Source organism: Dipodomys spectabilis, unplaced genomic scaffold, assembly GCF_019054845.1.
Source record: "Dipodomys spectabilis isolate Male_0828 unplaced genomic scaffold, ASM1905484v1 ptg000017l, whole genome shotgun sequence".
Classification (NCBI taxonomy): Eukaryota; Metazoa; Chordata; class Mammalia; order Rodentia; family Heteromyidae; genus Dipodomys; species Dipodomys spectabilis.
The window spans coordinates 7122697-7150491 of NW_024870694.1; the positions used below are offsets into that span (position 1 = coordinate 7122697).

The 27795-nt window shown below is 43.4% G+C and overlaps 1 protein-coding gene across 1 annotated transcript in view; it reads left to right on the forward strand.

Moving 5' to 3' along the window:
• Pdia5 (protein disulfide isomerase family A member 5) overlaps positions 1–27795 on the forward strand; it is an 89451-nt gene that overhangs the window by 27615 nt on the left and 34041 nt on the right. Inside the window, exons 4-8 of the mRNA XM_042669674.1 lie at positions 3484–3567; positions 3815–3860; positions 6810–6902; positions 11817–11877; positions 24007–24074. Of these exons, the coding sequence (XP_042525608.1) occupies positions 3484–3567; positions 3815–3860; positions 6810–6902; positions 11817–11877; positions 24007–24074 (352 nt within the window). The remainder of the gene's footprint in view (positions 1–3483; positions 3568–3814; positions 3861–6809; positions 6903–11816; positions 11878–24006; positions 24075–27795) is intronic.

A 27795-nucleotide genomic window follows, 5' to 3' on the forward strand; every position in this document is an offset into this window, starting at 1 on the left:
GGGGCCTTAACAGCTGGGATAAAGTGTCTCCTTTCCCTGTTCTCTGCCTTTGTCTCTCTCTTTTTTTTTCCCCAGCTATGAGCTGGGTAGGAGAGGGAGGCAGTGGATCAATTAATTGTACTTAATCTATCAACCGAGATCCTTTTTAAGGCCCTGGGCTTGGGTAATTTTCTCCCCTTCTTGAACTCTTATGACTTTTATTGTCTGTACTGCACAATTAGTACATGTTCACGTGTACACTTAGGCACGCTAAGAGACAGAATTCTCAGCAAGGAGCAGAGCTGGGAGATCCCCATCAAGAACTGTCACCTGGCAGGATTCCTGGAGCCAGCATACACCCTAGGACTCATCACAGCAGCTGTACATAGCATTATTCATTCCACTCATTTGCCCAGAGAGGTTAGTTATTGAATGCCTATTATCTGCCAACTGCTGTTGTGGCCCTAAGAAAGCAGCTTTGAGCAAAAGGAAGCTCTTGCCTTCAGGGAGCAAATATTTCTCATGGGAACATGGTTAGTGGATAAGTGGTCAGATGTCAGTAGTTCACGGAGAGGAAGCAGGGTTGGGAAGATTGGGATTGATGTGACAGGAAGGAAGCCACCTGCTACCTCATCCCTTAGACAGAAAGAGTATGCACAGGAGGCAGGGAAGGTGTCACGTAAACTAAGGAAGAGGATCATACAGAGTCAGCCACTAGGAATCCTGGGTGATTCACGCTGCTGGAGTACAGATCACAGGCTGCAAGCTGGGCTGGATTTCTTAGTCACATTAAGGAGCAGCTTGGGTGTGTCTGTGGGCCCAACTCCAGCACCCAGGTTGGTTAGGAGCATTGCTCCTGGGCCCACAGAGGACCTGAAATTTGCAGCCCTAGAAACTTCCTCTGGTCTCGGTTCCTGCAGAATGGGCAGGACTTCAAGCCCTGACATTCCTCCTTGTGTCTTTTGAACCTCTCAGGTCCTGAGGGAGCCTGCTGCACTGTCACTGAGGTTCGGTTCCTACCCTAGCATCTGTTGTTTGTTGTTAACTGCTGGTGGTTGTGGTCACATAAACAGCTGAGCAAAGGCTGGCAAAGAAGGTGCCAAGCAAATGATTGTAAACTTCCCAAGTGGTGCTCTTTTCCCAGGGAATTAGGAAGAGAGAGGATACTTCATTCTGTTGTCAAACCAACCTGGACTACAATGCTTCTGAGGAACCTGGTAAATCCAAGTTGGAACAGCTATTGTTAAGGCATATATGGCATCAGAGGACTTAAGGACGAGGAAGTTTCTAGCAGCCAGATGCCATGTATTGCCGTCTGATGTGCCCCCTCAGCCCCTCTAGCTGTCCTCATTTCCAGCTTAGTTCTCTCTGGACTCTCCCTGTCTTTGGATGCCGTTATCACCCAAGGGAGGAGCCTGCACTCCTTCAGCCGAATTCATCATGTACTTTTTGTGTGTGTATGCAAGTCTTGGGGCTTGAACTCAGGACTTGTTTGCTGTCACTGAACTTTTGTACTCAAGGCTAGCACTCTAGCACTTGAGTCATAACTCTGCTTGTGGCTTTTTGGTGTTTAATTGGAGATAAAAGTTGCACATACTTTCCTGCCTGGGCTGGCTTTGAACTGTGATCCTCAGATCTTATAGGTGTGAGCCACTGGTACCTGGCTGTCATGTACTTTTGAGTCCCTGCTCTTGATAGGCTGGTAGCTGGAAACTATAAAGTAGCCACAGAGGTAGCTAGATAGCTAGGACCCGTGGGAAGGAAACACATGGTCCTGAATGAGGTGGAGTCAGGATAATAGAGTGACACCCCTTCTTCCCACACACCTTTCCTCTTTCAAACATGCTTCTTGACTTGCACTGCATGTTTATACTTGAAGTTAGTTAAAACTGCAGTTTTGCTTGTCCATTGATGATATTGTTTGTAGATTGAGCTGAGTGGTTTAATGAGTTCATCTGTTCTGGGGCTCATGCACAGCTGTGTGAAGCGGATGGCTGTGGATAAAGGAGAGGAGAATAAATATGTGGGAGAGGAAGGGACCTTCCTGCACGTGGCTGTTGTATCCAGCAGAACAGTTTCCCAAAGACTGCCATTCGGTGGTTACTGGTGTCTAATGGATTACAGACTGCTAAAATAGTCTATTGAGTCTGTTCAGATATAGAGACAAGCAGGGCTTACATGCATGATGGCGGGCTAGCCACTAAGGGAGTAGCAGAGTTCAGAGATGGTGGTAAAGCAAGTAGGAAGGCCACTGAAGAGCTGATACACTGGGGTGGGGAAGGGAAGAAGAGCCATGAAGCATGGTGGTCTTACACAGTAGTTCCTACACTGAACCTGCATTAGAATTTCTTGGAAAGTATGTTAAAACACAGTTGCTCTAATACCTGGGTGATTTTGATTTAGTAGATCTCGGATGGGGCTGAGTTTTTGCATTTTGAAGTTGGTCTAGAGAAAAAAATTTTTTTTTTTCTTGTTGGTCGTGGGGCTTGAACTCTGGGCCTGGGTGCTGTCCCTGAGCTCTTCAGCTCAAGGCGAGTGCTCTACCACTTGAGCCACAAGGCCACTTCCAGTTTTCTGGTGGTTAATTGGAGATAAGGGTCTCACGGATTTTCCTGCCCAGGCTAAGTTTGAACTGCAATCCTCAAATTTCAGCCTCCTTAATAGCTAGGATTACAGGCATGAGCCACCAGTGCCCAGCTTAGGGACTACATCTGAAGATCCATTGGTCCAACAGGAAGGACAGCAATATTAGATGAGGTCCTGCACTGGTAGTTTAGAAACAGCTGCTGATGGGCATTTCTTGTCAGAGTTACAGGTGTTCTAGTTCAGACACCTAGTATTCCCCTTCCTTCTTCTGGCTTTTGTCAGTATCCAGCCAGATTTCAGTACTTCTTCAGCTTGGCAGAACATTTTCCTTTTTTCTTGGTCATAGAGTCTATAGCAGATGGCACATATTAGAACTTTAAAAGCAAAAATTTGCTTTGGCCCTACCCTCACAGAGTCTGAACTAATGGCCTGAGATGCCCAGGGAAGCAGTGTGTTTTAAAGTTTCCTAGTGAGCTGCTGGTATTATAGGATTTTTTGTTCCTTTTGTTGGGTTGGGGTGTCTTACTTTGGTGTTCAGACTAGCTTCAAACTTCAAGGCTCAAGTGATCTTTCTGATTCAGTCTCCTGAGGTGTTAAAACTGCAGGTGTGCACTATGTGCCTGGCTTTGAGTTGATTTTTCTTACTATCATGAACTCTCCATCTCTTCTGGGCACTTCCTTCGTCTGAGTAGTGCCATATTCTCTGCTGTCTGCTTGCCTTGTCTCTCTTGACCAGCTCCTATCCTGCTGGTTATTCTTCCCCCTAATTCTGTAAGAGCCCGTTGTCAGAAGGTCCTTACCTGTTACTGAGAATTCCAGATTATCTGGCTTATTTCTTCGCCTACCAGCAGGTTTTACCATCAATACTGATGTGAGGGTTTTAGGTAATAAATGCTTCCTGACATTTGTGTCTTTCAGTGATGCAGAGAGTAGAAAATTGTGCAAGAAGATGAAAGTTGACCTCATCCCAAAGGACAAGAGGGCTGTATTATTCCATTACCAGTAAGTACACATAGGCATTTCCTATTTTCAAATAAGTGCTGAAAGCTTTTATTGGTATTCTCAGTGAACAGCAGTTTTTAGTTAGATTAATTTTATTGCAGAATATTTTTTCCTGTTCTTAATTATTTCTTTTAAAAAATCTCAAACTGTTCAATAGCTGAGTCTTATTAAAATACTTCAGGAAATCTAAAGTGTATATTTTTCCAAACATTCTTAAAGTTAACCCCCTTTTCTTCTTATTTAATAGGGATGGTGCATTTCATACTGAATATAATCGAGCTTTGACACTTAAGGTAAATTTTCCTTCCTTGTTTTCAGCAGGAGTTGTTGGAGTGAATGGATGCCTAAAGTCTGGCAATTTGTCTCTGAGAAAAAGAAGAGCAGACTGTGCAATGGCTTTCCCAAATGAACTTAGGACCCTTATCTCTAAAGCCCAAGCCAGCTGAATAGCTGGAAAAGTTTGTAATTGTTAACACAAGGGGATGGCTCAGCCTTGTAGATAAGTTAGTGAATGTCTAAGAGTTATCTAGGAGTCAGGTGACATCATAGCTCCTTCCCTACATAGGTCTGAGTCTCTTTTGAAAGCCATTGCTTTGAAGCCATCCCATCATCTCTGTGGTAGTATATACAGTAACCATAGGACAAAGGGGACATTCTCTACCCAGCTTAGTATAGGATACAAGAACATGGGCAAGTTGGTACCTTTGGGCATATGTAGCCCTATGAATGTGAATGTCACTGAGGTATTACCTGTTATACTCCAAACTAGAAGTAGGTGAAAATGTGTAAATGAGGAAAAGTGAGATCCTACAATCTCCTGTTGCCTCCTGGGTATCATAGAGCAGTTGCCTACCCCTTCAGCTTTCGTTTCTTATTGACATCCTCTTCCTCAAACCAGTCTTCTATTACTCTCCGGATGCATTTTCCTGCCTTGACAGGGTCCAGTTTCTTTTGGTCCCAATCTGGGTTGAACTCAGCTTCTTTTAACTTCCCTCTTCTCAGACAGAGGTTGATCCCTGCACTCATTTTTTTCTCCATGTCTCCTCTCATTTTTTCCTGCATGTCCACTGTCTGTGCAGCTTGTCATTTCCCCTTCCCTCTCTCTGCCTGTCCTTCATACTTCGTTTTCCTACTTCGTTTACCTACAAACACTTCCTTTTTTTTTTTTTTTTTTTTTTTAGTTGCTACAGCTTTCATTCTGTAAAAGGGCTTAGTCTGATCTCTTTCTGCCTTAACACCCACTTAGATACTTGGAGAATTCTTCCCACTATAGTTATTTGTCCCTTTGTATTCTGTATTATGGCATTAACTACATCGTGAGAGTGAACGTGTGTTCCCCAGGAGCAAGATGTAGTGGGTGGCATGGGGTGATTGTTTATACATTGATTAAAATGAAAGGCTGGGTCTTGGTTTGTGTTCAGATAGGACCTCAGAGGAATCTGTCCTAGGGTCATGGAGCAAGAGTAACAGCTATTCAGAACTCCTACCAGGGAAGTAGCAAGGAGCCCAGAAGGCCCAGCTTGCCACTAAGTGTCTGGTATGGGAAGCACAGTCCTGGCTTTGCTCCATACTTGGGGTGGAAGTAGCCTACTCCCACTATGGCTATGTTAACAAGCTGAAGAAGTAGGCTGACATTGTAGAGGTTTAGTCTTTAATTTCAGACAGAGTAGGCAGTCCTGCAGGGCCAAGAACAACCGGGGCAGAATCTCTGGATTTCTCAAGAGCATAGGGAAGTTGGCATAGCATTTATCATGACTGATGCTTCTTCCTTTTCTACCTTCACAGCTAACATCAAAGCTGCCTCTGTTACTAATTAGCTTTCTTTTCAAAGTGTTCTTGGGCTGTTTGCAAAAAGGTAGAGGATGGAAATATTATGCATATGCTGTCATTATGCATAGTTGATTAGGAACTGTAAGACTGCTGTAGCATCTAAGGAGATTAGGGGCCTGCTAAGTGAGGGCTTTTTGCATCTTTCCATTGGTAAACAGAGAAGGAACTTCCTATGGAAGCAGCCCTTTGCCTGTCTGTCTGTGCCTTCCTAGTGAGGTTCATATGTGCATGGGAGCCTAGATTGAGGTGACTCTCTGCTGACTTTTTCCCAAACTTGAAACTCTGAGCCATGCCTGTAGCCATAGAGATCCCATAGGCCAAGTGCAGCTGTCAGGCTGCTAGATGGCTGAAGGTGGGCTCTACTGCATTGCTTCCCACAGATGTTTTCAGGCCTTTTTCAGTTAGACCAACTTGCAGAGAACAACATCTGGTTGGGTTATTTAGCTTCAGTTAAATGACCATTCAAGTTGTTACATTAAAAGAGGCCATTTCTTGCCTTTTCCCATCCACATCATCTTAATCCTGGGGGGGGGGGTGGGAGCAAAGAGGCTGTGTGAGCCCTGAAGTTTAGTTCACACTGGATGTGAGGACAGACCCCTTTTTCTCCCTAGATCAGCAGCTTTAAACCTATTGTAGGTTACTGATTCCAATGACAGTCAACTACATAGAGATCTTCCTCCCAGAAACCGGGCATATACAGATAGTGAAGTATCCATTCCCTGTGAGTGTCTGAGATTTCCCAGACTCCCAGAGTCTGTTGTAGATGGTACAGGCAGAGGAATGGATAGACAACACTCCTCTTCCCTGCCTACTCCTCTTCCCTGTCTTCCCCAAAGGAGGGGAGATTTGATGCCAGATAACACGACCTTCAGCTTCATTACTCTGGTCTAGAAAGGGATTCCTGCAGAAAGAGAAGTCTACACAAGACCTTGGTGAATACCCTGCCCTAAGGCTGCCCCACTTGGGCCCAACTAAACACATATAGTTAAGATCTAACTCAAAATCAGTGTCCATCATGAACTGCCTAGCAGGTAGTAAGCAAATGTGATTATCTGCTTATGGGAGTGACAGTTTTAGTGGCTATAGGAATGTGGAAGTATCTACTTTAGACAAGACTAGAAGCCTTTGTTCAGTTGACCAGAAAGGCTTCTTGGAGGGTTGAAGCACTAATATGATACGTAGCAGATATGGATCAGCTGACCAGTGAGATGTCAAGAGAGTGAAAATGCCTAATGGGAGTGGTGGAAGTGCATTTTTGGACATTAATAGTGACATCTATGAACAATGGAAATAGCTTACCCTTCAAACATATGCCTTTGACTGGTCCAGTTAAACAAGGTAAGTTCCTGGTTCCCCTGCTTCTCTCTTATCCTGGCTAAAATACATTTTCTCTTCTTTCCATCCCCCTTCAGTCCATAGTAGCCTTTCTGAAGGATCCTAAAGGTCCTCCACTGTGGGAAGAAGATCCTGGAGCCAAGGATGTTGTCCACATTGACAGTGAAAAGGTAATTTAGTCCCTGTTAGTTCTCCCCTGATATCTGAGTCTCTCAAGGAGAGGACTCCAAGGAACTACTCTAGAACCACATGTACTCTCCGTAGGAGAGCTGGGCCAGAACCTTAACGTTTCATTTCCTATCTGATACAACGAACAGTAGCAGACAAGTGATTGCATGAGAAGGTTTTCTGTTCTCCGCTATCTTACTTAAGATATTTCAACGTGTTTAGTTTTTCATTTTGAGTATGTAATCCAGATATTGGCGGCATTGGCTGCACATTTTTTTAGTCCTTATATAATTTTATATTTTATATAATTTTAAACAAATTTATATCTTCTTGAACTTCTATTTACAATTGACCAGGAAGGAAGGGTGGAAAGGTGAGTCTGATTTACAGCCTTTATTACTTCTTCAAGCTGTGGTTCTATAGCCAACCTGCCCTTCCCTTCCCTGTCTCATCTGATCTGAATGTGCCCTTTTTGCTCATAATGTGCCCTCCCACAGGGAGGAGCCGGGTCTCCAGTATTTCCCCTGGTCTGTGAGGAAAGTGAGGTGTTTTTTCCCCCCTGTCATTAGTAGGGCTTTAACTCAGGGCCTGGGTGCTGTCCCTGAGCATTTTTGCCCAAAGCTAGTATTCTACCACTTTGAACTACAGCTCCACTTGTTTCTGGTGGTTAACTGGAGATAGGAGTCTCACAGATGTTCCTGCTCATGCTAGCTTTGAACTGTGATCCTCAGATCTCAGCTTCCTGAGTAGGTAGGATTATAGAGCTACTGGTGCCTACAAGTGCAGCTTTTTTGTAGATGTAGGGAGAATGCTTGTTCTTGATGAGATATAGAATACCTTCTATCTTCCTCTGCTTCTTCTCCCTTTCATTTAAAATTGACTCTTAACCTGTTAGCCCAAAAGGAAATGATGCCTTTCTTACTTTCTGGAGGGAGACTGTGTATGATTACTATCGGCCACCCAAGGGGGGTTGGTCTGTAGTGATTCAATGTAAGGGACTGAGTGTGTATATTCCTGAAATAGGATGCATCAGTACTGTCAACTAGAAGGTTGGGTCTTTCTAGAAAACATGTTGGGGAAAGAGAGAGGTGTCAGGGGAGGGTGGTACGGGTGCCTAGAGCTATGAATAAAAGGAAGAGCCACCTGGTTGTTGCTCCTGCGATAAATTTTTAGCTTCTCTGGAAAGCAAGTGCCTGGCACCTCTACCCCCAGTGTCATGTCCCAAACTTCCTGAGATTGTTCTTTTGTAACTGCAGGAATATTAAGCAGAAGTATTTTCTTCACCAGTTGCTGTTCTTTGCGCTCTCCTCTGTCAGACAGAAGTATAGTGTGGCTACTTTTCAGAAACTGGAATCCCCATATAAAATAACTAAAAGTTTCAGATTCAGTTCAAAAGTTCAGATTCAGAAGTTACTGATGCAATTTGTAGACTTAGATTCCATACTTTTTGAAGGTAATTAAGCATCTATGCACGTAACATTTGTTACTGAAGAACCCAAGATGCAGTATATACAATAAAACTTTTTTTCTCAGATCTTTTGCTCTGTTTTATCTCCATAGATCCCAGAAGATAATTTTTTTTTTATTGTAACGCTACTATACAGAGGGTTACAGTTACATGAGTGAGGTAATGAGTACACTTCCTCTTGAACATTGTTACCCCCTCCATTGTTTTCCCCCTACCATCCCCTCCCTCCCTCCCTTCCCCGAGGTTCTTTTTTTTTTTTTTGATTGTGATTAAGTGATTACATAATTTCTGGAATTGCACAGTATTGTGGAATAATGATGCTCATTTAAAGTCACAAGTTCATTCTAACTTTCCTGGAGCAAATTTTCTATCACAGTCTGTAACATATAACGGTGTTCATATGTTATATACCATATATGTGATCAGCAGCATGGGGATATTTAGTAGTGGTTCAACCAGATGAGTGGGAGTTCTTTGTTTCTTAAGTCCTGTTAGTTTTGTCGTATCACCTAACATTTTGGATTTAGCATCCATTTATCAGGGAGACCATGTACCATTTGTCTCTTCGTTCTTGGCTTACCTCGCTCAACATGATTCCTTCTAGCTCCATCCATTTCCTGCAAATGCCATTATTTTGTCATTTCTAATGGCTGCATAATATTCCATTGTGTATAGATACCACAATATTGGATCCATTCATCTGTGGTGGGGCATCTGGGTTGTTTCCATATCCTAGCTATTGTGAACAGTACTGCAATAAACATGGAGGTGCACGTGTCCTTGTATATTGGTTCCTGTTGTTCAAGGTAGATGCCTAGAAGTGGTATGACTGGGTCGTAAGGGAGGTCAATCTTTAGCTTTCTAAGGACCCTCCAGACTGCTTTCCAAAGTGGTTGTATAAGTGTACATTCCCACCAGCAGTGTAATAGGGTTCCTCTTTCTCCACATCCCCTCCAGCATTTGTCGTTGGCTGATTTGTGGATGTGGGACATTCTGACTGGGGTAAGGTGGTATCTCAGGGTAAAGTTATTTACATCCTTCATCCTCAGCTAGGTCAAATATCCCGTGAAAGTTGTCAGAATCAGGGGCTGGGAAGGTGGCTCAGTGGTAGAGCACTTGCCTTGCATGCCTGAGGCCCTGGGTTCGATTCCTCAGCACCACATAAGCAAAAAAGAAAAAAGCCGGAAGTGGCGCTGTGGCTCAAGTGGTAGGGTGCTAGCCTTGAGCTGAAGAGCTGAGGGACAGCGCCCAGGCCCAGAGTTCAGGCCCCACGACCAGACCCAAAAGAAAAAAAAAAAGAAAAAAAAAAAAAGAAAGTTGTCAGAATCAAAATGGAGTCACTTGTGTTCAGCTCTAAAATGAAAAATAAAATAGTTGTGGTTCAGGGCCAGGCCAGTATAAAGCATGAGAATTAATTTCAACAACAAACCTAGGCCTTATCTCAGAAACAAGCTGTGATGATTCATGTTTGTAAACCTAGTTACTCAGAAGGCAGAGAAAAGAGGATCTTCACCTGAGGCTGGCCTGGGTAAAGTGTGAGACTATTTAAAAAGCTGACTAAGCTGGGAGCCGATGGCTCACACCTGTAATCTTAGCTATTCAGGAGACTGAGAGCTAAGGATCGCGGTTCAAAGCCAGCCTGGGCAGGAAAGTCTGTGAGACTCTTATCTCCAGTAAACCACCAGAAAACTAGAAGTGTACTGTGGCTCAAGTGGTAAAGCACTTGCCTTGAGCTGAAAAGCTGAGGGATAATGCCCAGGCCCAGAGTTAAAGCCCCAGGACTGACAAAAAAACAAAAGCTGACTAAAAGCAAAAGGACTAGAAGCTCTGAGTACCACCAAAAAGAGAAAAAAAAGTTTATTCAAGAACTTTAACTTTTAACTGACAGCACCCTGTCAGTTATTGATTGTATACACTCCTGTTATTAATCCTGTGGCCTATTGTTTTAAAAGAACTTATTTAGTCTTCATTTTACCTTTAAAAGTTTCCCTTTGATCCTGCCTGTAGTTTCCATAGGCGGCAGACTGTATTGCAATGCTGTCTGCTTACTTCCAAATAAATATCATGAGTATTTAGAGCATCTCTGTGGTTATTATTTAGGTTGACAATTAATTACTCATCTGTTTAAAAAAATGAGTGACTAAACCTTTTTGTTATATACATAAGAGTAAACTTTCTCAGGATTTATTATAAAATAATCTTTGTATATAATCAATAATTTTAAGTAGTACACATTCAATGTTGACAATTTAGAATATACAACTTAAGTGTAAAAGAAAACCACAATCACCCCACACCTTTTCATTCAGAAATACCCACTACTGATATTTGTGTAGCCTTCTAGGGTTTTATCATAATTCATACATAAATATTTCTACTCTCAAAAATGTCCTTACATATTACAAGCTGTTTTGTAACTTGTCCTTCCTCCTCCTATTCACTTAATGTAACATGTACATCTCATTGTGACATTAAATATGCCTCTTCCTGTTTTTAAAGCTGCCGTAGAATTCCATTGTGTGGGATCTGCCATCATTTATTTACCTAATGCCTTGTTGCTGTCAGAAAGCTCCATTTGGAAATTTTCTCTTATTTTCCTTATTATTCAAAAGAAAAACTCTAATTTTCTTTTGTGAAAACTGGTTAGAGAAGCTTATTTTAATCAAAATATGCTGTGTCTTGGTGCTTCACTGCAGCCCTTGATGGATTTGCTTTTTCTCATCCATCATTGACTCCCATTGGAAAAAAAAGTCTCTGCCCTACTTAAGTCTTTTCATTAGCATTGTTCTGACCATTTGTCTTTTTACATTTATCATATTTATTTAACAGGTCATTATGCATTGTCTAATAGTGTATCAGGCTCTGATAGAAGGATTTACAGTTAATCCCTTTAGCTTGTAACCTGCTGGAGGGGCTGGGCAGTCTTTATCCATATGCCCTTGTGGGCAAAGTGGCCTTGGGGGCCCAAATAGTGATGGTAGTGCTGGAGCCTGGGAAGAGATTAACAGGCCATAGCTACGTCAACCAGCAGATCACCATCTGGCCAAGCCAAGCAGACATCAAAGCAGCTGCTCCCCACCACAAGACTATTCCCCACATCACATAGTACAAATACAGCTCCTGATATCTTTAAGTTGTTCAGACAGAGCCTGAAGTAAAGCTAGTAGCTGGTCCTGCCTACTTCGTCTCACCATTGGTCTTGGGAAAGCCATTTATCCCCCCAGGGCCTCAGTTTTCCCCTTAATAATATGGAAGGATGGTCTAGAATAATCAGCTCAAGTTCTTCAGCACCTGATATGCTATGACTGTGTCCCATGTGAGTTCTGGAGTGTTCCCCCTGTGCATCCTTGCTGCTGTGGGTACTGGAGCAGGAGGAGTGAAAAGCCTGAGTCCAGTTAGTACATCGTGGATAAATAACCTGTTGGCATTTTGTGTCTTGGTGCTACAGGACTTCAGACGGCTCCTGAAGAAAGAAGAGAAGCCACTTCTCATGATGTTTTATGCCCCCTGTGAGTGAACATTCTCCTCTGGGCAAGTCTATTGTTCAGTATCCTTAGGTGATTGGCAGCTTGGGTTGCTGGGGCCAACTGGAAGGTAGACTCAGTCTCTTATTCCATCATTCTGTCCCCACTTCTTTGCTTTCTGTTGGCCTTTCTGTCTGGCTCCCTGCCTCCTACCATCCTCTTCCACTAGAATCGGTAGCCTCTGCACTTTTTACCTTAGACCCAATATAGTCCCCTGTCTAGTTAGCTCTGCCTTCCTATAAACCCTCTGCCTCATGTAGCAGATTTATGTGCTCTCAGTCTCAGGTGCACTCTGGTGCTGCTATTCTGCCACTCCTCGGCCTGCCTACTTCATGGGAGGGGACACCAGCTCTTCATTTCTGGCCCCTGCGTCAGAGTAATGGGGCTTTGGGGTTGTTCCTGTATGAGGACAGAGGCCATGTGGATGGCAGGAGGACCATTGTGGGTAGCAACAAGAAGACCTGGATTCTGAGTCCAGCTATGTCACCAGCAAGCTGGGTGAACGTTTGCCCCTTCTCTGGATCTCAGTTTTCATAACTGTAAGAGAAGAGCTTGGGTCAAAGTGGTAGATTTCACATTTTTTAACTGCATTTCATAGATTTAGAAATACTTTCCTATTGCTGATCATAGTGTCTCTTTTTTTTTTTGGTTCCGGTCATGGGGCCTGAACTCTGGGCCTGGGCGCTGTCCCTCAGTTTTTCAGCTCAAGGCTAGCACTCTACCACTTGGGCCACAGCGCCACTTCTGGTTTTTTTCTTTTTGCTTATATGGTGCTGAGGAATCGAACCCAGGGCCTCATGCATGCAAGACAAGCACTGTACCACTGAGCCACCTTCCCAGCCCGATCATAGTATCTTGTACCTATCTATAATCCTAGTACTTGGGAGATGGAGGCAGGAGGATCAATTGTTTGAGACTGGTCTGAGCTACATAGCAAAACCTTTTCCCAAAAACATACACAGAAGCCAGATGCTGGTGGCTCATATGATCCAGAGGATCTTTGTTCAAAGCCATTCTAGGCAAAAAACTCCAAAAGATCCCATCTCCAAAAATAATCAGCAAACAGCTCCAACAGTAGAATGCTAGCCAAGCCAGCAAGCTGAGTAAGCATGAGATCCTAAGTTCAAATCCTAGTACTGGCAAAAAGAGAAAAGAAAGAAATTAAATAAATAACTCCCTCCCACATTTAAAAATAGAATTTAAAAATAGAATTTATGATTACAACCCAGTTCTTTAAATATATATGAACAGTACATAAATATGCTGAAGCTAAAGTTTTACAAAACTACTTGCTACCATACACAATACCAGATATAATGTATATTGGACGGGGTTTTTGTTTTTTCTTTTTGTGTGGTTTTTTTCCTGATGCGGGTACTGGGGTTTGAACTTAGAACCTCACACTTGCTAAGGAGGTATTATACCACCTGAGTCATGTCCCCCAGCCATTTTTGCTTCAGTTATTTTTCAGTTAAGGTCTTGAGTTTTTGCCCAAGATTGGCCTCTGACTACAATCTACTTATGTCTTTTGCATAGCTGGACTGACAGGCACATCCCACATATCCAGTTTATTTGTTGATATGGAGTGTTACTTTTTGCCCAGGCTGGCTTCAAACCACCATCTTCACAATTTCTACCTCCCAAGTAGCTGAGATTATAAGAATGAGTCACTGTACTTAATACCTATTTTCTTTTCTTTTCTATTTTATTGAAAAACAAAGTTATACCTCCTTCATGAGCAGGATCTTCAAACTATGGTCCATGGGTAGCCACTGTTGTTTGTTTGTTTGTTTGTTTGTTTTGGGTCCAGTTGTGGGGCCTGAACTCTGGGCCTGGGCACTATCCCTCAGCTCTTCAGCTCAAGGCTAGTGCTCTAATACTTGAGCCACAGCGCCACTTCCGGCTTTTTTCTTTTTGCTTATGTGGTACTGAGGAATCGAACCCAGGGCCTCATGCATGCAAGGCAAGTGCTCTACCACTGAGCCACCTTCCCAGCCCCACTATTGTTGTTTTTTAAATAAAGTTTTATTGAAACAGTCATGTCTATATATTGACATGTTGTTTATGACTACTTCTGAGCTTTAATGGCAGATTAACAATTGTGACAGAGGCATAATCTCAGATAACACTATTGGACCATCCAGCAGACTTATGGGACCGAACATATAGGATGATTGGACCTTGGTAAGGCTCTTGGAGTTGTGACTCTGGGAGTGCACATACCTTTCAGGAAGCCAGAGGTGTCATTGCCTGTGAAGGCTGGAGAAAGGAGGCCATCAGTTGTGGAAGGTAGATGAGCCCAAGTTGAGAGTATCACAGGCTGTGGTACCAGGGTTCTGCTTACTCTTGAAGACCCATTTCAATTCCTTCTTTCTGATAGGCACTCTTCTGTCCATGCTAGTAGTGATAGTGACACACCTAGATGGGTTCTGGTAGTTCTCCTGGTTCTGCCTTATTTGGGCCTGTTGTTTGTTCATCATGACAAGAGATTCTCCCCAGCTCTGGCCCCTTGCCTAGACCCTTCTCAGCCCAAAGGTATGCCTGCCTTCCACCTTTCCATAGCTCCTGCTCTGCCCAGAATGGCCTGCATATTCAACCCTGCTCATTTTCTTTATTATGGTTATTAATGTCCAATCCTTTTTTCTTTCTTCTTGGTGGGATCTTCTTAATTGTCCAACTATGAATTGCTTCAGGAATACCTGGCTTTCAAGGTCCCTGGAAGAGTAGGAGCTCTCTTGGTTTATCTCAGAACCATCAGATGCAATAATTAGTGAAATGACATTGTAAAACCAGGTATGTGTCAGGAGACAGTACAGGTCCCCAGGCAGACTCATGGTACAGTCGTGAAAATTTCCTTGTAAAGACATTAGTCACTTTAAAAAGCAGTTTGTGCCTGATGTTTGTGCTGTTCTCCCACCACCTCACCCTTTCCCAGGTCCCTTTGACAGTGTGTCTGTCCTATTCATCACAGCATCTATTTGTGCAGTGTGATCATCTTTATGTGCTGGAAAGCTGGGATTGGGGAAGGTTAGGAACTTTGTAGGTGTTCCATTTTAATGGGAGGGAGAGGGAAGTAAAAAGCAGTTGCTATGTTAAATTTCCCATGGAAGTCAGATTGGATGGTCTTCAAGGTGCCAGGAACCCTGGATGTCTTGCTATGTGTGTGTTTCATAAAACAAATTTATGCTTTTATAATATGAGTCCACTGCAGCTTCCATGGCCTCATAATTCAGCTTTCTTCTGGGACACAGCAATCCCCTTCCCCTGGATGGCTATTGGTACTCTGATCCTGTGATCATGTGTGGGATGGATGAATCCAGAGGCTCTGGGGTCCTTTACTTGTAACATGGCATCCAGGTCCCCAGATCCTGCTATTTACTCAGCAAATGTTTGTTCACTGAATTAATGAGAAAATAAAAGGGCTGACTGCTCTGACTTTTGGGCTTTGAGAGTGATAATTAGTCTTACCTCTTCCCTAGCCTCCCCACTGAATCCACAGAAAGATAAACTCAGATAGGAATCATAGGAATCACAATACCAGCTCTATTTATATATAACATTAAACTAGAAACTGGGTGGGCATGTAGCTTCCTATTACTCTTCTTTCCCCAGTAACCTCTATACCCAGCTGCTGGCCTCCACTCCTGGGGATAGTTGGCCTGTTTGGGAAGAGGGGGGAGGTAACATTGTCACAGGTTGCCAGTGAACAGAGCTAGAAGAGATGCCACATCTGTGAAGGGAGACAGGTGATCAGTTTAGCTCCTGAAGGAAGACTGGCTGGATGGGAAGTGGTCATCATGTTCAGGTTGCTGAGTGAGGAGGCAGTAGAGAGAAGAGGTGGTTATAGCCCATGTCCCTGAGGGAATGCTTCTTGTCTTTCCAGGGCAGGTGCTGCATGTCTGGTGCAGAAGCCTAGACTGATGTCAGGAACTCTAGTCCAGGGTTCATAGGCATCTCTGTGTTTGTGTGTGTGTCTGTGTCTGCATGTCTGTTGGCTAAGAATGTTGGCAGCAGCAGGGCTATGGGGTATGGTGGGAGCCAGTAGACTCGGTGCTGGACAGGTACAGGTGACCCAGGAGGGATTTTGACCTCTTCTCAGTTCTCCAGCACCTGCTCCGGAAGGCAAGAGGCCACTGTAATCTCAATTACTTGATCACTTCTGTCACGATGCTGGCTCAACAGGGATTAGAGCTGTCAGCCCGCCATCACATGGGCCATGGCCCTGCTTTACTGAGTTGAGATGAGAACCAGCCTGAAATGTGGTTCCAAGCAGCTCTGGTTTTCTGTGGCATTCAGATGCTTCTCAAAGCCTGTTCTTCACAGGGCAGCTGTCAGAAAGGGTGACAGCCTGGCATGTCAGAATTCCTGGTGGCCAAGGAAACTGGCACTCCTGTCCAGTGGGGTCAGTACAGAAATATAGCTCTCAGTTGGGTTTAAATCAAGGTCATACTGAAGTAGTATTGGACATTTGGGGCCTGACCAGGCTAATTCTGAAGCCCTCAAGGCTGGAGGAGAGAGATGACACCACCCTAAGAGAGGAGTGTGGCCATATGACCACAGAAATACCAGAGAAGGTTGAGCCAAAGCCCTCACAGGAGTCTTTCATCTTAGAGCTGGAAGGACCTGGGATCATCTGCTTTACCACTCCCTTCCTGCCACATTTGCCAGAAGAAGGAATGGCCTAGAAAGAGTTGACTTGGCCAGGGCCCTCAGCAGGTCTGGAAAGATTAACTAACTCCTGTGTCTAAGTTCTTTTCCAAGCTGTCAGAGCCAGCAGCTTTCACGCTCAGCCTGTCTCAGTCATTGCTTAATTATCCTTATTAATGGAAGAGACAAGAAGCATGAAAAATCCCCAAAGTCTTTGTATTTATGGTCACAAATTGTCCATTTGTGGCATTTGACTGGTTTATTGGCAGCCCCTGACTAAATGGTGAGGGTGGCTTTTAGCTGTGATATAAAAGGTTGTTTGCTCTCCTACCCCTGTTCTGGCTCCCTAAATTCCACTTGAGCTATCAGCAGCTCTGAGTATCCTTTTTTTTTTTTTTTTTTTTTATTTTATTTTTTTATTGTAAAGCTACTATACAGAGGGTCACAGTTACATGAGTGAGGTTATGAGTACACTTCCTCTTGAACATTGTTACCCCCTCCATTGTTTTCCCCCTACCATCCCCTCCCTCCCTCCCTTCCCCGAGGTTCTTTTTTTTTTTTTTTTTTTTTGATTGTGATTAAATGATTACATAATTTCAAAGTCACAAGTTCATTCTAACTTCCCTGGAGCAAATTGTCTACCACAGTCTGTAATATATAACAGTGTTCACATGTTATATACCATATTTGTGATCAGCAGCATGAGGATATTTAGTAGTGGTTCAACCAGATGAGCGGGAGTTCTTTGTTTCTTAAGTCCTGTTAGTTTTGTCGTATCACTAACCTTTTGGATTTAGCATCCACTTATGAGGGAGACCATGTACCGTTTGTCTCTTCGTTCTTGGCTTACCTCGCTCAACATGATTCCTTCTAGCTCCATCCATTTCCCTGCAAATGCCATTATTTTGTCATTTCTAATGGCTGCGTAATATTCCATTGTGTATAGATACCACAATTTTTGGATCCATTCATCTGTGGTGGGGCACCTAGGTTGTTTCCATATCCTAGCTATTGCGAACAGTGCTGCAATAAACATGGAGGTGCACGTGTCCTTGTATATTGGTTCCTGTTGTTCAGGGTAGATGCCTAGAAGTGGTATGACTGGGTCGTAAGGGAGGTCAATCTTTAGCTTTCTAAGGACCCTCCAGACTGCTTTCCAAAGTGGTTGTATAAGTGTACATTCCCACCAGCAGTGTAATAGGGTTCCTCTTTCTCCACATCCCCTCCAGCATTTGTCGTTGGCTGATTTGTGGATGTGGGACATTCTGACTGGGGTAAGGTGGTATCTCAGGGTTGTCTTTATTTGCATTTCCTTCACCACCAGGGATGATGAACATTTCCTCATGTGTTTCTTTGCCATTTTTATTTCTTCATTTGAGAAGTCCCTCTTTAGTTCCCTTGCCCATTTAGTAATTGGTTTGTTAGGTTTGGGAGGGATTAGTTTCTTGAGTTCCCTGTATATACAGGATGTTAACCCCTTGTCTGATATATTGCTGGTAAATATTTTTTCCCAATTAGTTGGTTGTCTTTCTAGCTTAGTTGCGATAGATTTAGCTGTGCAGAAGCTTTTTATTTTAAGGTAGTCCCATTTGTCGAGTCTCTCTCCAACTTGTTGTGACCCTGGGACTCTGTTCAGGAAGTTCCTTCCTGTGCCTATTAGTTCAAGTGTCTCTCCTACTCTGTCCTGCAGTAGTTTCAGAGATTCAGGTTTAATGTTAAGGTCTTTAATCCATTTTGAGTTGATGTTGGTGCATGGTGATAGGCTGGGGTCCACTTTTAGTTTTCTGCATGTGGCTGCCCAGTTTTCCCAGCACCAGCGGTTGAAGAGGCTGTGTTTCTTCCATTGTATGTCTTTGGCTCCTTTGTCGAATATCAGCTGGCTGTAGGCCTGTGGATTTATATCTGGATCTTCTATTCTGTTCCATTGGTCTTCGGGTCTGTTTTTGTGCCAGTACCATGCTGTCTTTGTGATTATAGCTCTGTAGTAGAGTTTGAAGTTCGGCATGGATAGCCCTCCCATATTGTCTTTATCCCCTAGAATTGTTTTGGCTATTCTAGGTCTTTTGTTGTTCCATATAAATTTTTGGACTGTTTTCTGTATTTCAGTGATGTACGTCATTGGGATTTTAATAGGAATTGCATTGAATTTGTATATTAATTTTGGAAGTATCACCATCTTTACTATATTAAGTCGGCCTATCCAGGAGCATGGGAGGTCTTTCCATTTCCTAGTGTCTTCTGCAATTTCTTTCTTTAACTTTTTATAGTTCTCATTAAATAGTTCTTTTACATCTTTGGTTAGGTTAATTCCTAAATATTTTATTTTTTGGGAGGTTATTGTGAATGGGGTTGCTCCCTTTATTTCCCTCTCTTCCTGTGCGTTATCAGTGTATAGGAAGGCAACTGATTTTTGTGGGTTTATTTTGTATCCTGCTATTTTGCCGAAGTGACTTATGATTTCTAAAAGTTTGGGGATGGAGTTTTTGGGATCGTGGAGGTATAGTATCATGTCGTCTGCAAAAAGGGATAGTTTCACTTCTTCTTTCCCTATGCGGATCCCTTTAATGTCTTTTTCTTGCCTTATTGCCCTGGCTAAGGGTTCTAGGACTATGTTGAAGAGGAGTGGAGACAGTGGACATCCTTGCCTTGTTCCTGTTTTTAGGAGGATTGGTTGTAGCTTTTCCCCATTAAGTATAATATTGGCTATTGGTCTGTCATAAATGGCTTTTATTGTTTTTAGAAATGTTCCTTCTATTCCTATTTTCTCCAGAGCTTTTAGCATGAATGAATGTTGAATTTTATCAAAGGCCTTTTCTGCATCTGTGGCGATAATCATGTGATTCTTGACCTTGGCTCTGTTGATATGCTGGATTACATTTATTGACTTACGTATGTTAAACCATCCCTGTGTCTCTGGGATGAAGCCTACCTGATCATAGTGTATTATTTTTTTTATGTGTTTCTGGATTCTGTTAGCTAGAATCTTGTTAAGGATCTTTGCATCTGTGTTCATCAAGGAGATTGGCCTGTAATTCTCCTTTTTGGTTGGGTCTTTGCCTGGTTTGGGGATGAGTGTGATATTGGCTTCGTAGAATGAGTTTGGGATAGCTCCCTCCTTCTCTGTTTCTCTGAAGAGCTTGAGGAGTATGGGTATTAGTTCTTCTTTAAAGGTCTTATAGAATTCTGCTGTGAATCCATCTGGTCCTGGGCTTTTTTTTGTTGGAAGACTTTTGATAGCTTCCTGTATCTCATTATAGGATATTGGCTTATTTAATTGGTTAACTTCTTCTTTGCTCAGTTTGGGTAACTTGTATTTCTCTAAAAATGCATCCATTTCCGCCAGATTTTCTTCCTTTAGAGAGTATAGCTTTTGAAAGTAGTCTGTTAGAATTGTTTGGATATCTTGGGTACGTGTTGTGATGTTTCCCGTGGCATCCCTAATCCTATTAATATGGGTTTCCTCTCTTCTTTTTTTAATTAATCTTGCCAACGGGCCATCAATTTTGTTTATTTTTTCAAAGAACCAGCTTTTTGTTTGGTTTATTTTGGTTATGGTTTTCTGATTTTCTAATTGGTTAATCTCTGCTCTCAATTTGGTTATCTGGCTTCGTCTAGTAGCTTTAGGTCCCATTTTTTCTTGTTTTTCTAGCTGTTTTAGTTGCAACATGAGATTATTTACTTGGTCTGTCTCCATTCTCTTGATGTGGGCACTGAGGGCAATAAATTTGCCCCTCAGGACTGCTTTTGCTGTGTCCCACAAGTTTCTTTGTGAGGTGTTTTCATTTTCATTGAGTTCTAGGAAATGCTTTATTTCTTCTCTGATCTCTTCTGTTACCCAGGCCTTGTTAAGGAGTGTGCTGTTCAATTTCCATGTATTAGAGAAATTTCTGCGGTATGCTTTGTTATTGAGAGCTAGCTTGATTCCACTGTGGTCAGATAGGATACAGGGGATTATGTCGATCCCTTTGTATTTGCTTAAGTTCCTTGAATGAACTATGATATGGTCTATTTTGGAGAAAGTTCCATGAGCTGCTGAGAAGAATGTGTACTGTGTTGTTTTAGGGTGAAATACTCGGTAGATGTCAGTTAATTCCGCTTGAAGTATGGCCTCACTTAATTCGGTAGCTTCTTTGCCAATCCTCTGGTTGGTAGACCTGTCCTTTGGTGAGAGTGGCGTGTTAAAGTCTCCTAGTATTATCGTATTGGGATCTATTTTATTCTGTAAGTTTGAGAGCATTTGTTTAACATATCTGGGTGCACCGATATTTGGGGCATATAAGTTGATGATGGTTATATCCTCCTCTTGGATTGTTCCCTTTATTAATATGTAATGTCCGTCCTTGTCTTTCTGTACTGATTTTAATGAAAAGTTTATTTTGTCAGATATCAGGATAGCTACACCTGCTTTCTTATTGGGGGAATTTGATTGGTAGATCCTTTTCCACCCCTTCACTCTGAGTTTGTTTGTATGTTTGGCTGAGAGGTGGGTCTCCTGAAGGCAACAGATGGATGGGTCTTGTTTTCTGATCCAGTCCTCAGTTCGTTTTCTTTTAATTGGCGAATTCAGCCCATTTATATTAAGTGAAAGTATAGAGAGATGCATTGTTGTCCCTGCCATTCCGTTTTCCTAAGTTTTTCTTCTTTCCTTTCCTCCTGTGCTTGCTCAGTTAGACTTTGAGTAATGCCTGTTTGGGGCAGGTCCCAGTTCCTGGTTGCTTTCTTCAGGTTGTGTCCCCCCTCTTAGAATTCTTTGTAATGCTGGCTTAATGTTTATGTATTCATTTAGTTTTTCTTTGCTATTAAAAGTTTTCAGTTCTCCATCGAATGTGAATGCTAGCTTTGCCGGGTATATCAGTCTGGGTTGGCAGTTATTGGCTCTCAGGGCTCGTATGGTGCTTTCCCAGGCTTTTCTTGCATTCATTGTTTGTGTGGAGAGATCTGCAGTGATTCTAATTTTTTTCCCGTTGTAGTATAGCTCCTTCTTCATTTTTGCTGCATGCAGGATTGTTTCCTTATTATTCAGATCCATCATTGTTACTATTATGTGCCTAGAAGTGTTTCTCCTGGGATCTTGCTTGTTGGGTGTTCGATAAGCTTTTGTGATGTAGTTAAGGTGGTCGTTTTTGAGGTGGGGAAAATTTTCATTGACTATCTTGTTAAATAGGTGTTGCATTCCCTTGCTCTGGAATTCCTCACCTTCGTCCACTCCGATTATGCGAAGGTTAAATTTTTTAGCATTATCTGCTTGCTCTTGAATTTCCCTTTGGTTTAATTTGAGTGATTTTTCCATATCTGTCACTTTTTGGTCCAGTTGGTGTATTCTGTCTTCTGTATCTGACACTCTACCTTCCATTTCATTCACTCTGTTGACCGTGGCTTCTATTGTGGTTTGCATGGTGGAAATGGATCCCTTTATGGATTCAATGTTGGTTCTCAGAGTACTGATCTCACCTCTCAATGAGGTGATATCAGTATGCAGTACCTCTAATTTGGCGTTTATCTCACTTCTTACTGAGGTTTGTGCAGCTTCTATTTTTGCATCCAATTTTTGTTTGATATCCTGTATATCTTTTGATAGTTCATCCTTGTGCTCTTTCAATTTCTGATCCATTTCTCGCTTTATTTCTTGAGTCATTGCCTCCAGCAACCCTTGGATGTAGTTTTTGTCTTCCATTCCTGCTTTGCTCCCACTGGGGCTCTCCCCTGCGTGGCTGCTGGCTTTTGAGGTGAGCTTGCTGTCCTGGGTAGTGGTAAACCTTGTGATTTTTCTCTGTGATTTTCGCATGGGGGTTCAGGAGACTGCTCTTCAATCTTGTTTTGGTGTGTCTGTCTTTGCTTGGTTGCTGATTCTCTATTGGTAGAGAGAGTCTGTGTCTGATCTGGATTCTGTTGGGAGCCTATTTCCAGCTGCTATTCACTTAGGATTCTCAGCTCTCTGCTGTAGCAATTCCCGCCTTTGGAAGGGTTGAGCAGCCTAGACTGCTTGTGTTTGCTCCTGCGGGTGCTCTTGGGAAGATCAGATGCTCTGGATGCACTCTCCCAAATACTGGAGTCTGCTATGGGCTCCTGATGTGTTTTTGTTTGTTTGTTTTGGGCTGGTTGTGGGCTTGAACTCTAGGTTTGGGTGCTGTCCCTCAGCTCTTCAGCTCAGGGCTGGCACCCTACCATTTGAGCCACAGCCCCACTTCTGACCCTTTTTGCTTTGTTCAGGCGCCGGTCCCCTGGCCTGGTTCCGGCCCCAGCCTGGAGCGCGCTCGTTAGGCCTGTGCTAATGTGTATACCACCTTGGTTATGCAGCCTGGAGGACACAGTTCAAATTTCTTCTACTGTTGGTAGTCTTGACCCAGGGGCACTGTTCCTGGCTTGAGCATTTAAGCTCCCTTCCCAGGGCGCTCTTGCTCTGGCCTGGCCAGCAGAGTGTGCTCCACCGGCTGGTGGGGCTCTCGAACAGTTCCCAGTTTTAGTGGGTCCTGTGGTCCGGGTGTTGGGGTAGGGAGTCTAGGTCAGGGTCTGGGGATTCCCTCCAGCTCTGGTCTCCCTTGATGGATTCCCTGTCCCCTGATGGGTACTCACCCTGTAGGTCGTCAGTTGTTGTTGCAGTCCGTCAGTTGTTGTTGCAGTCCGAGTTCAGTTGGGGTGGTTGCGGGCTGGGTTGGGCGGCCCCCCGCCGGGTCGTTGCGATCGCGATTGGGCGGGTGGTCTGCGGACAGGTCCCTTTGTGGCGCTGCTGGTGCCGGGCGGCTTTGGCGGGATGGAGCCTCTCCGCTCCGGTGGAGAGTGATGGGTGGGGTGGGATCCTCCTGGAGACTCCCGGCTGGTAGGTTTCTCTGTTCCTGGCGATCCGCTGTTCTGCAATCCGGTACCTGGTGATCTGCAAGCAGCCCCCTGTGTCTCTGTGGCTCCGGCAGCCCCTGCCGGGCCGGCTGGCCGGCGGCTTGGCGCACTGCCGCGCGGCCAGTAAAGGTTGGGGGAGGGGTCTTCGCTCTTCTCTGTTCTGAAATTCTTCTTTTCCTCTCTTTCTTTTTTTGTTATTTTCCACCTCTGGTTTTTCTCTGAGTGTTCGTCTTTTTGTTGTTGTCGGTCTCTTGGGGAGATTAAAGGTTGGAACTCGAACTCTCTTTTTGGTTGGAGAGAGCTGTGGCGTTTCCCTACTGCCCCGTCGCCATCTTGAGAACTCGTGTCAGCTCTGAGTATTCTGTGCTTTGTTTTTTTATGACATGTTTGCTAGTCATTCTTAACATTCATTGGGGGACTTCTGGACTCTGCCCTGCTTTGTGCCATCAAGACTCTTAGCTCTTTGGGGATAGAGTGTCTCCCTCCTATTTTGGGGTATCCATGGTCTTTGCAGTCTTGAGCTTCTCAGGCTGGTTAAACTTTGTGGGTAGAGGACAGTCTGGGGAAGGCAGGCTGGAGGGCAGGGTCAGCCTCACCATATCTGAACTTGGTTTTTTTCCTGCCTTTGACCAGGGTGCAGTATGTGCAAGAGGATGATGCCACATTTCCAGAAGGCTGCGACCCAGCTGCGAGGCCACTTTGTAAGTGAGGCTTTGTGGGCCAGCAGGCCTAGGTGGTTCTCGGTCTTGGTGAAGAAGAGGGCTGGGGGCAAGGTGGGGAGGGAGAATGATGGTACTTTCTGTCCAGATAGCTTCTTAAAAAATTTTTGTGTCTCAGTGATCTGTTCCCTATGACGGTAGAGAGCTAACTCCACATAGTTGCTGAGTTAGGAAAGTTTGAGATAGTAAGGAAACCAGCAGCCATACACTTGGTGTTACCAGAGGCTAGTGATCCAAGGGGTTCAAAATTGTTGGGGCCAGGCTCCAAAGTAGGAGAGGCTGTTACTGAGAAGCAAGAAGTGCCACCATTGGTGGATCAGAAGCAGTGGAAGCTCACAGAGGCTGTGCCCTGCCCAGGCTTCCCCAGGCCAGAAGAGAAGAGCAGAGCATAGAAATGTAAGCCCCAGTGGAGATCTGTAAAGCCAAGAATTCAAGCACTGGCAGTTCTTAGAGCTGGTGGGTGGGGAGAGGGGTGGGGGAGGCAGGGAGGAGATAGGTGTGTCCTAGGGAGGCATACCTTGAAGTTGAGGAAGAGAAGAGGAGGAGGAGCCATTGAGGAAATGGGTCTTCAGAGAAGTCTGGGCAACCAGGATGGCACAGAGAAGCAGAAGGGGAACTGGGAACGCAGCAGAGGGAAGAGAGCTGTGACTGAGGGTCTATCCATGAGGACTTTCTGCTATCTGTATCTCCTCTTTTTTTCTTTTCTGCCAAATGCCTATCATGTTTTAAAACTCTGGGAAAAATACTACTACATGATCATCTTTACATGTATGGTTCAATATTGCTAAGTATATTATACTGTTGGAAAACAGATTTTGAAAACTTTTTGATACTGCAAAACTGAAACTCTGTCCTCACTAAACATTAGTTTTCTCTTCACTCCCCACCCATTGATTAAAAAATACAAAACTTTCTACTTTCTGTTTCTTTTTTTTTCCACAATTTTAGATCCTTATATGAGTGACATCATTTATCTGCCACTTTGTGATTGGCTTATTTTGCTTAATATAATATCCTTTAGGTTTATCTATGTTGTAACATGTGGCAGGAGTTTTTGTTTATTAAGGCTGAATAATTTTACAAGGCTTACATACACACATGTATACATATAGAAGTATATATACATACATATGACTATATATGTACATCTATATCTATAGATACACATTTATCTGTATTTCTGTTTTTATTCACACAATATTTTCTTTTTCTTTTGGTGGACACGAGTTACTTCCAGTTCTTGGCTGTTGTGAGCAATGCTGCTCCAGACATGAGTGTGCAAGTATAAGTGTTATATGGGAATCACTTGCAAGAAACAGAGAAGCCACATCTTGAGAGGTTAAATTGGTTGTCTTTATGAGAAAGTTGATGACTGCAGTTGACTTCTATCCCAAAGACCTGCAGCCCAGAACACAGCTAGCACAAAGCTTTTAAAGACAAAAACTCACAAGGGAGGGGGTAACAATGCCAACAAGAAATGTATTCATTGCCTTACTCATGTAACTGTAACCCCTCTACGAAAACAAACATACAAACAAAAAACCCATGTTTGGGGTGGAGACCCAAACCTTAACAAAAGCAAACTATATTGGGAAATTGGGCAAGCAAAGCAAACCTTTTAGGGGAAATCAACATTCTCTGTAGCAAAGCTTTCCTGAAGCTAAACAGCATGATATCTGCAATTCAAAGAATGGCCTATCTCACCTCTAAGCTTTTAGTAGCTTGGTGAAGGGTGAAAAGCCCCCACCACCCAGCAAGGCACCAGGTTGGCTGTGAGAACAAGACATTGTTACTTAGACCCAGTATCCTTATTTCATAAGTATCTCTTTGAGATCCTGCTTTGAATTGTTTTGAAATATATATTTGTCTGATTTGTTTGTTTTTGCAACCTAACTGGCATAAGTATTTTGTTTTGGTGTCAACAGAAAGCATGGAAAAATCCATAAACTTTTCTTGGAAGGCTAGCAGAAGAGCCATCTCAGTGGGACTGGCCCAGATCTTATTAAGAAAGATCTGAGGTCTTGCAACTGCTTCATGATCTTTATGTATCAAATTATGTGATGATAAGCTCAAACATATAAACATAGCTCAAACACAGACAACATATACAGTCTGAAATGGGAGTACATGGACATGTGAACAGCCCCATTTTTCAGCTGCAGATCTGGCTTGCCAGAAACCAGTGCTTTGTCTTTTGACCTCATTCTGAGACAACACTAGGGTCCTACTTGTTTCTTTACTAATGAATTTTTAGTAGCTTGCCTAGAGTCGTTTGGCCTTGAGGCACACATATCACTCTGGGGAAGTTTCTGCACATTTCAAGGGCCTCAGATACCATATTTTAAAATTATTTAGCCTGGAGAAAAGACTTAATTGCCTATTGTGTTCTGTCTTCCTGTGCCCTGTGTACTTAGAAAACTGTTCAGTTCCACTTCCAAACCTGTGGGGCTGTCAAATAAGTAGCTCCAGCCCCAAATCAGATCATGAACTAATGATTCCAGTTGTCCCAATCAAAGAAGAGGACTTGATGCCAGTCACATGTACATCATGGATCATTCCCACCAATGCCATAGAGCTTGTCTCTGCTGTGCATGGCCAAATCTAGCCATCTTTGACTTTTTAAAAAATTAGTGGAACTGGGGTTTGAACTTAAGTCATTGCTTGCCTGTCTGGTACTCTACCACTTGAATCACACTTTCAGACCTGTTTTTTGCTGGTTATTTTGAAGGCAGAATCTCACAGACTTTTCTGCCTGGGCTGGCTTTGAAACCCTATGCTCTGGGTCTCAACCTCCTAAGTACCTGGGATTACAGGCATGAGCCAACAGCACCTGGTTTCATCTTTGCTGTGTTCCATGTCACTTTGTTGTTCATCATTTGATACTGATTGTGATATGTGAGCTTCCTAGATGTAAAAGTTATGTCCCAGTCATATCTTTTTCTTTAGTACATAGCACAAGGACAAGCTCATTGTAGGTACCCAGTACATTATGAAAGATAAGTAACTATGTGGCTTGTCACTTCTAGGTACATTTTATTTTAGACTGTCTTCTGTAGAGTGATGTTCTTTCTTTTTAAAAGAATCTAGAGCGTTAGTTATTAAGGGCAGAGGCAATGGGAAGGAGGTTTGAGGGATGGGTTTTTTCCCTGGCATTGGGCTCCCACAGACTTTTTCCAAGGAGAGCCCCAAAGAATATTTGTGATCAGAGGACTTACTTTCTCCTGGTATTCAGGTGTACAGGGTGCCTTCCTGTTCCCTCAACAACATTATAGAAAAGTCAGAAGGCTTTTCTTTGGATCTGGGCAGGCCATAAGAGGCTAGGTGTTAATTACTTGTGCCCAGGTCATCGTGTTATGTGCATGAAGGAAACATGTTATGAATTCATGTTTTCTTGCTTGAGGTTTTTGTTTTATTCTGTCCCTACCTTCCCTCACTGTCTTAGGAAAGCATCTTTTATAAGAGTGTAGCCCTTCCCCAGCTATGCAGATGCTCTTGGAGGCCAGGGATTTCTAATGTAGCTGCAGCAGCTCCCAGCTGTTTTAGGAAGACATCTCTGATAAGAGTCTAGCCCTTCCCCCACTATGCAGATGCTCTTGGAGGCCGGGGTTTCCAATACAGCAGCAGTAGCTCCCCAGCAGCCAGGCACAGGACTGGAGTGGCTGGGAAACCAGAGGTGTTGATTGCTTTTCATATTCGCACACAG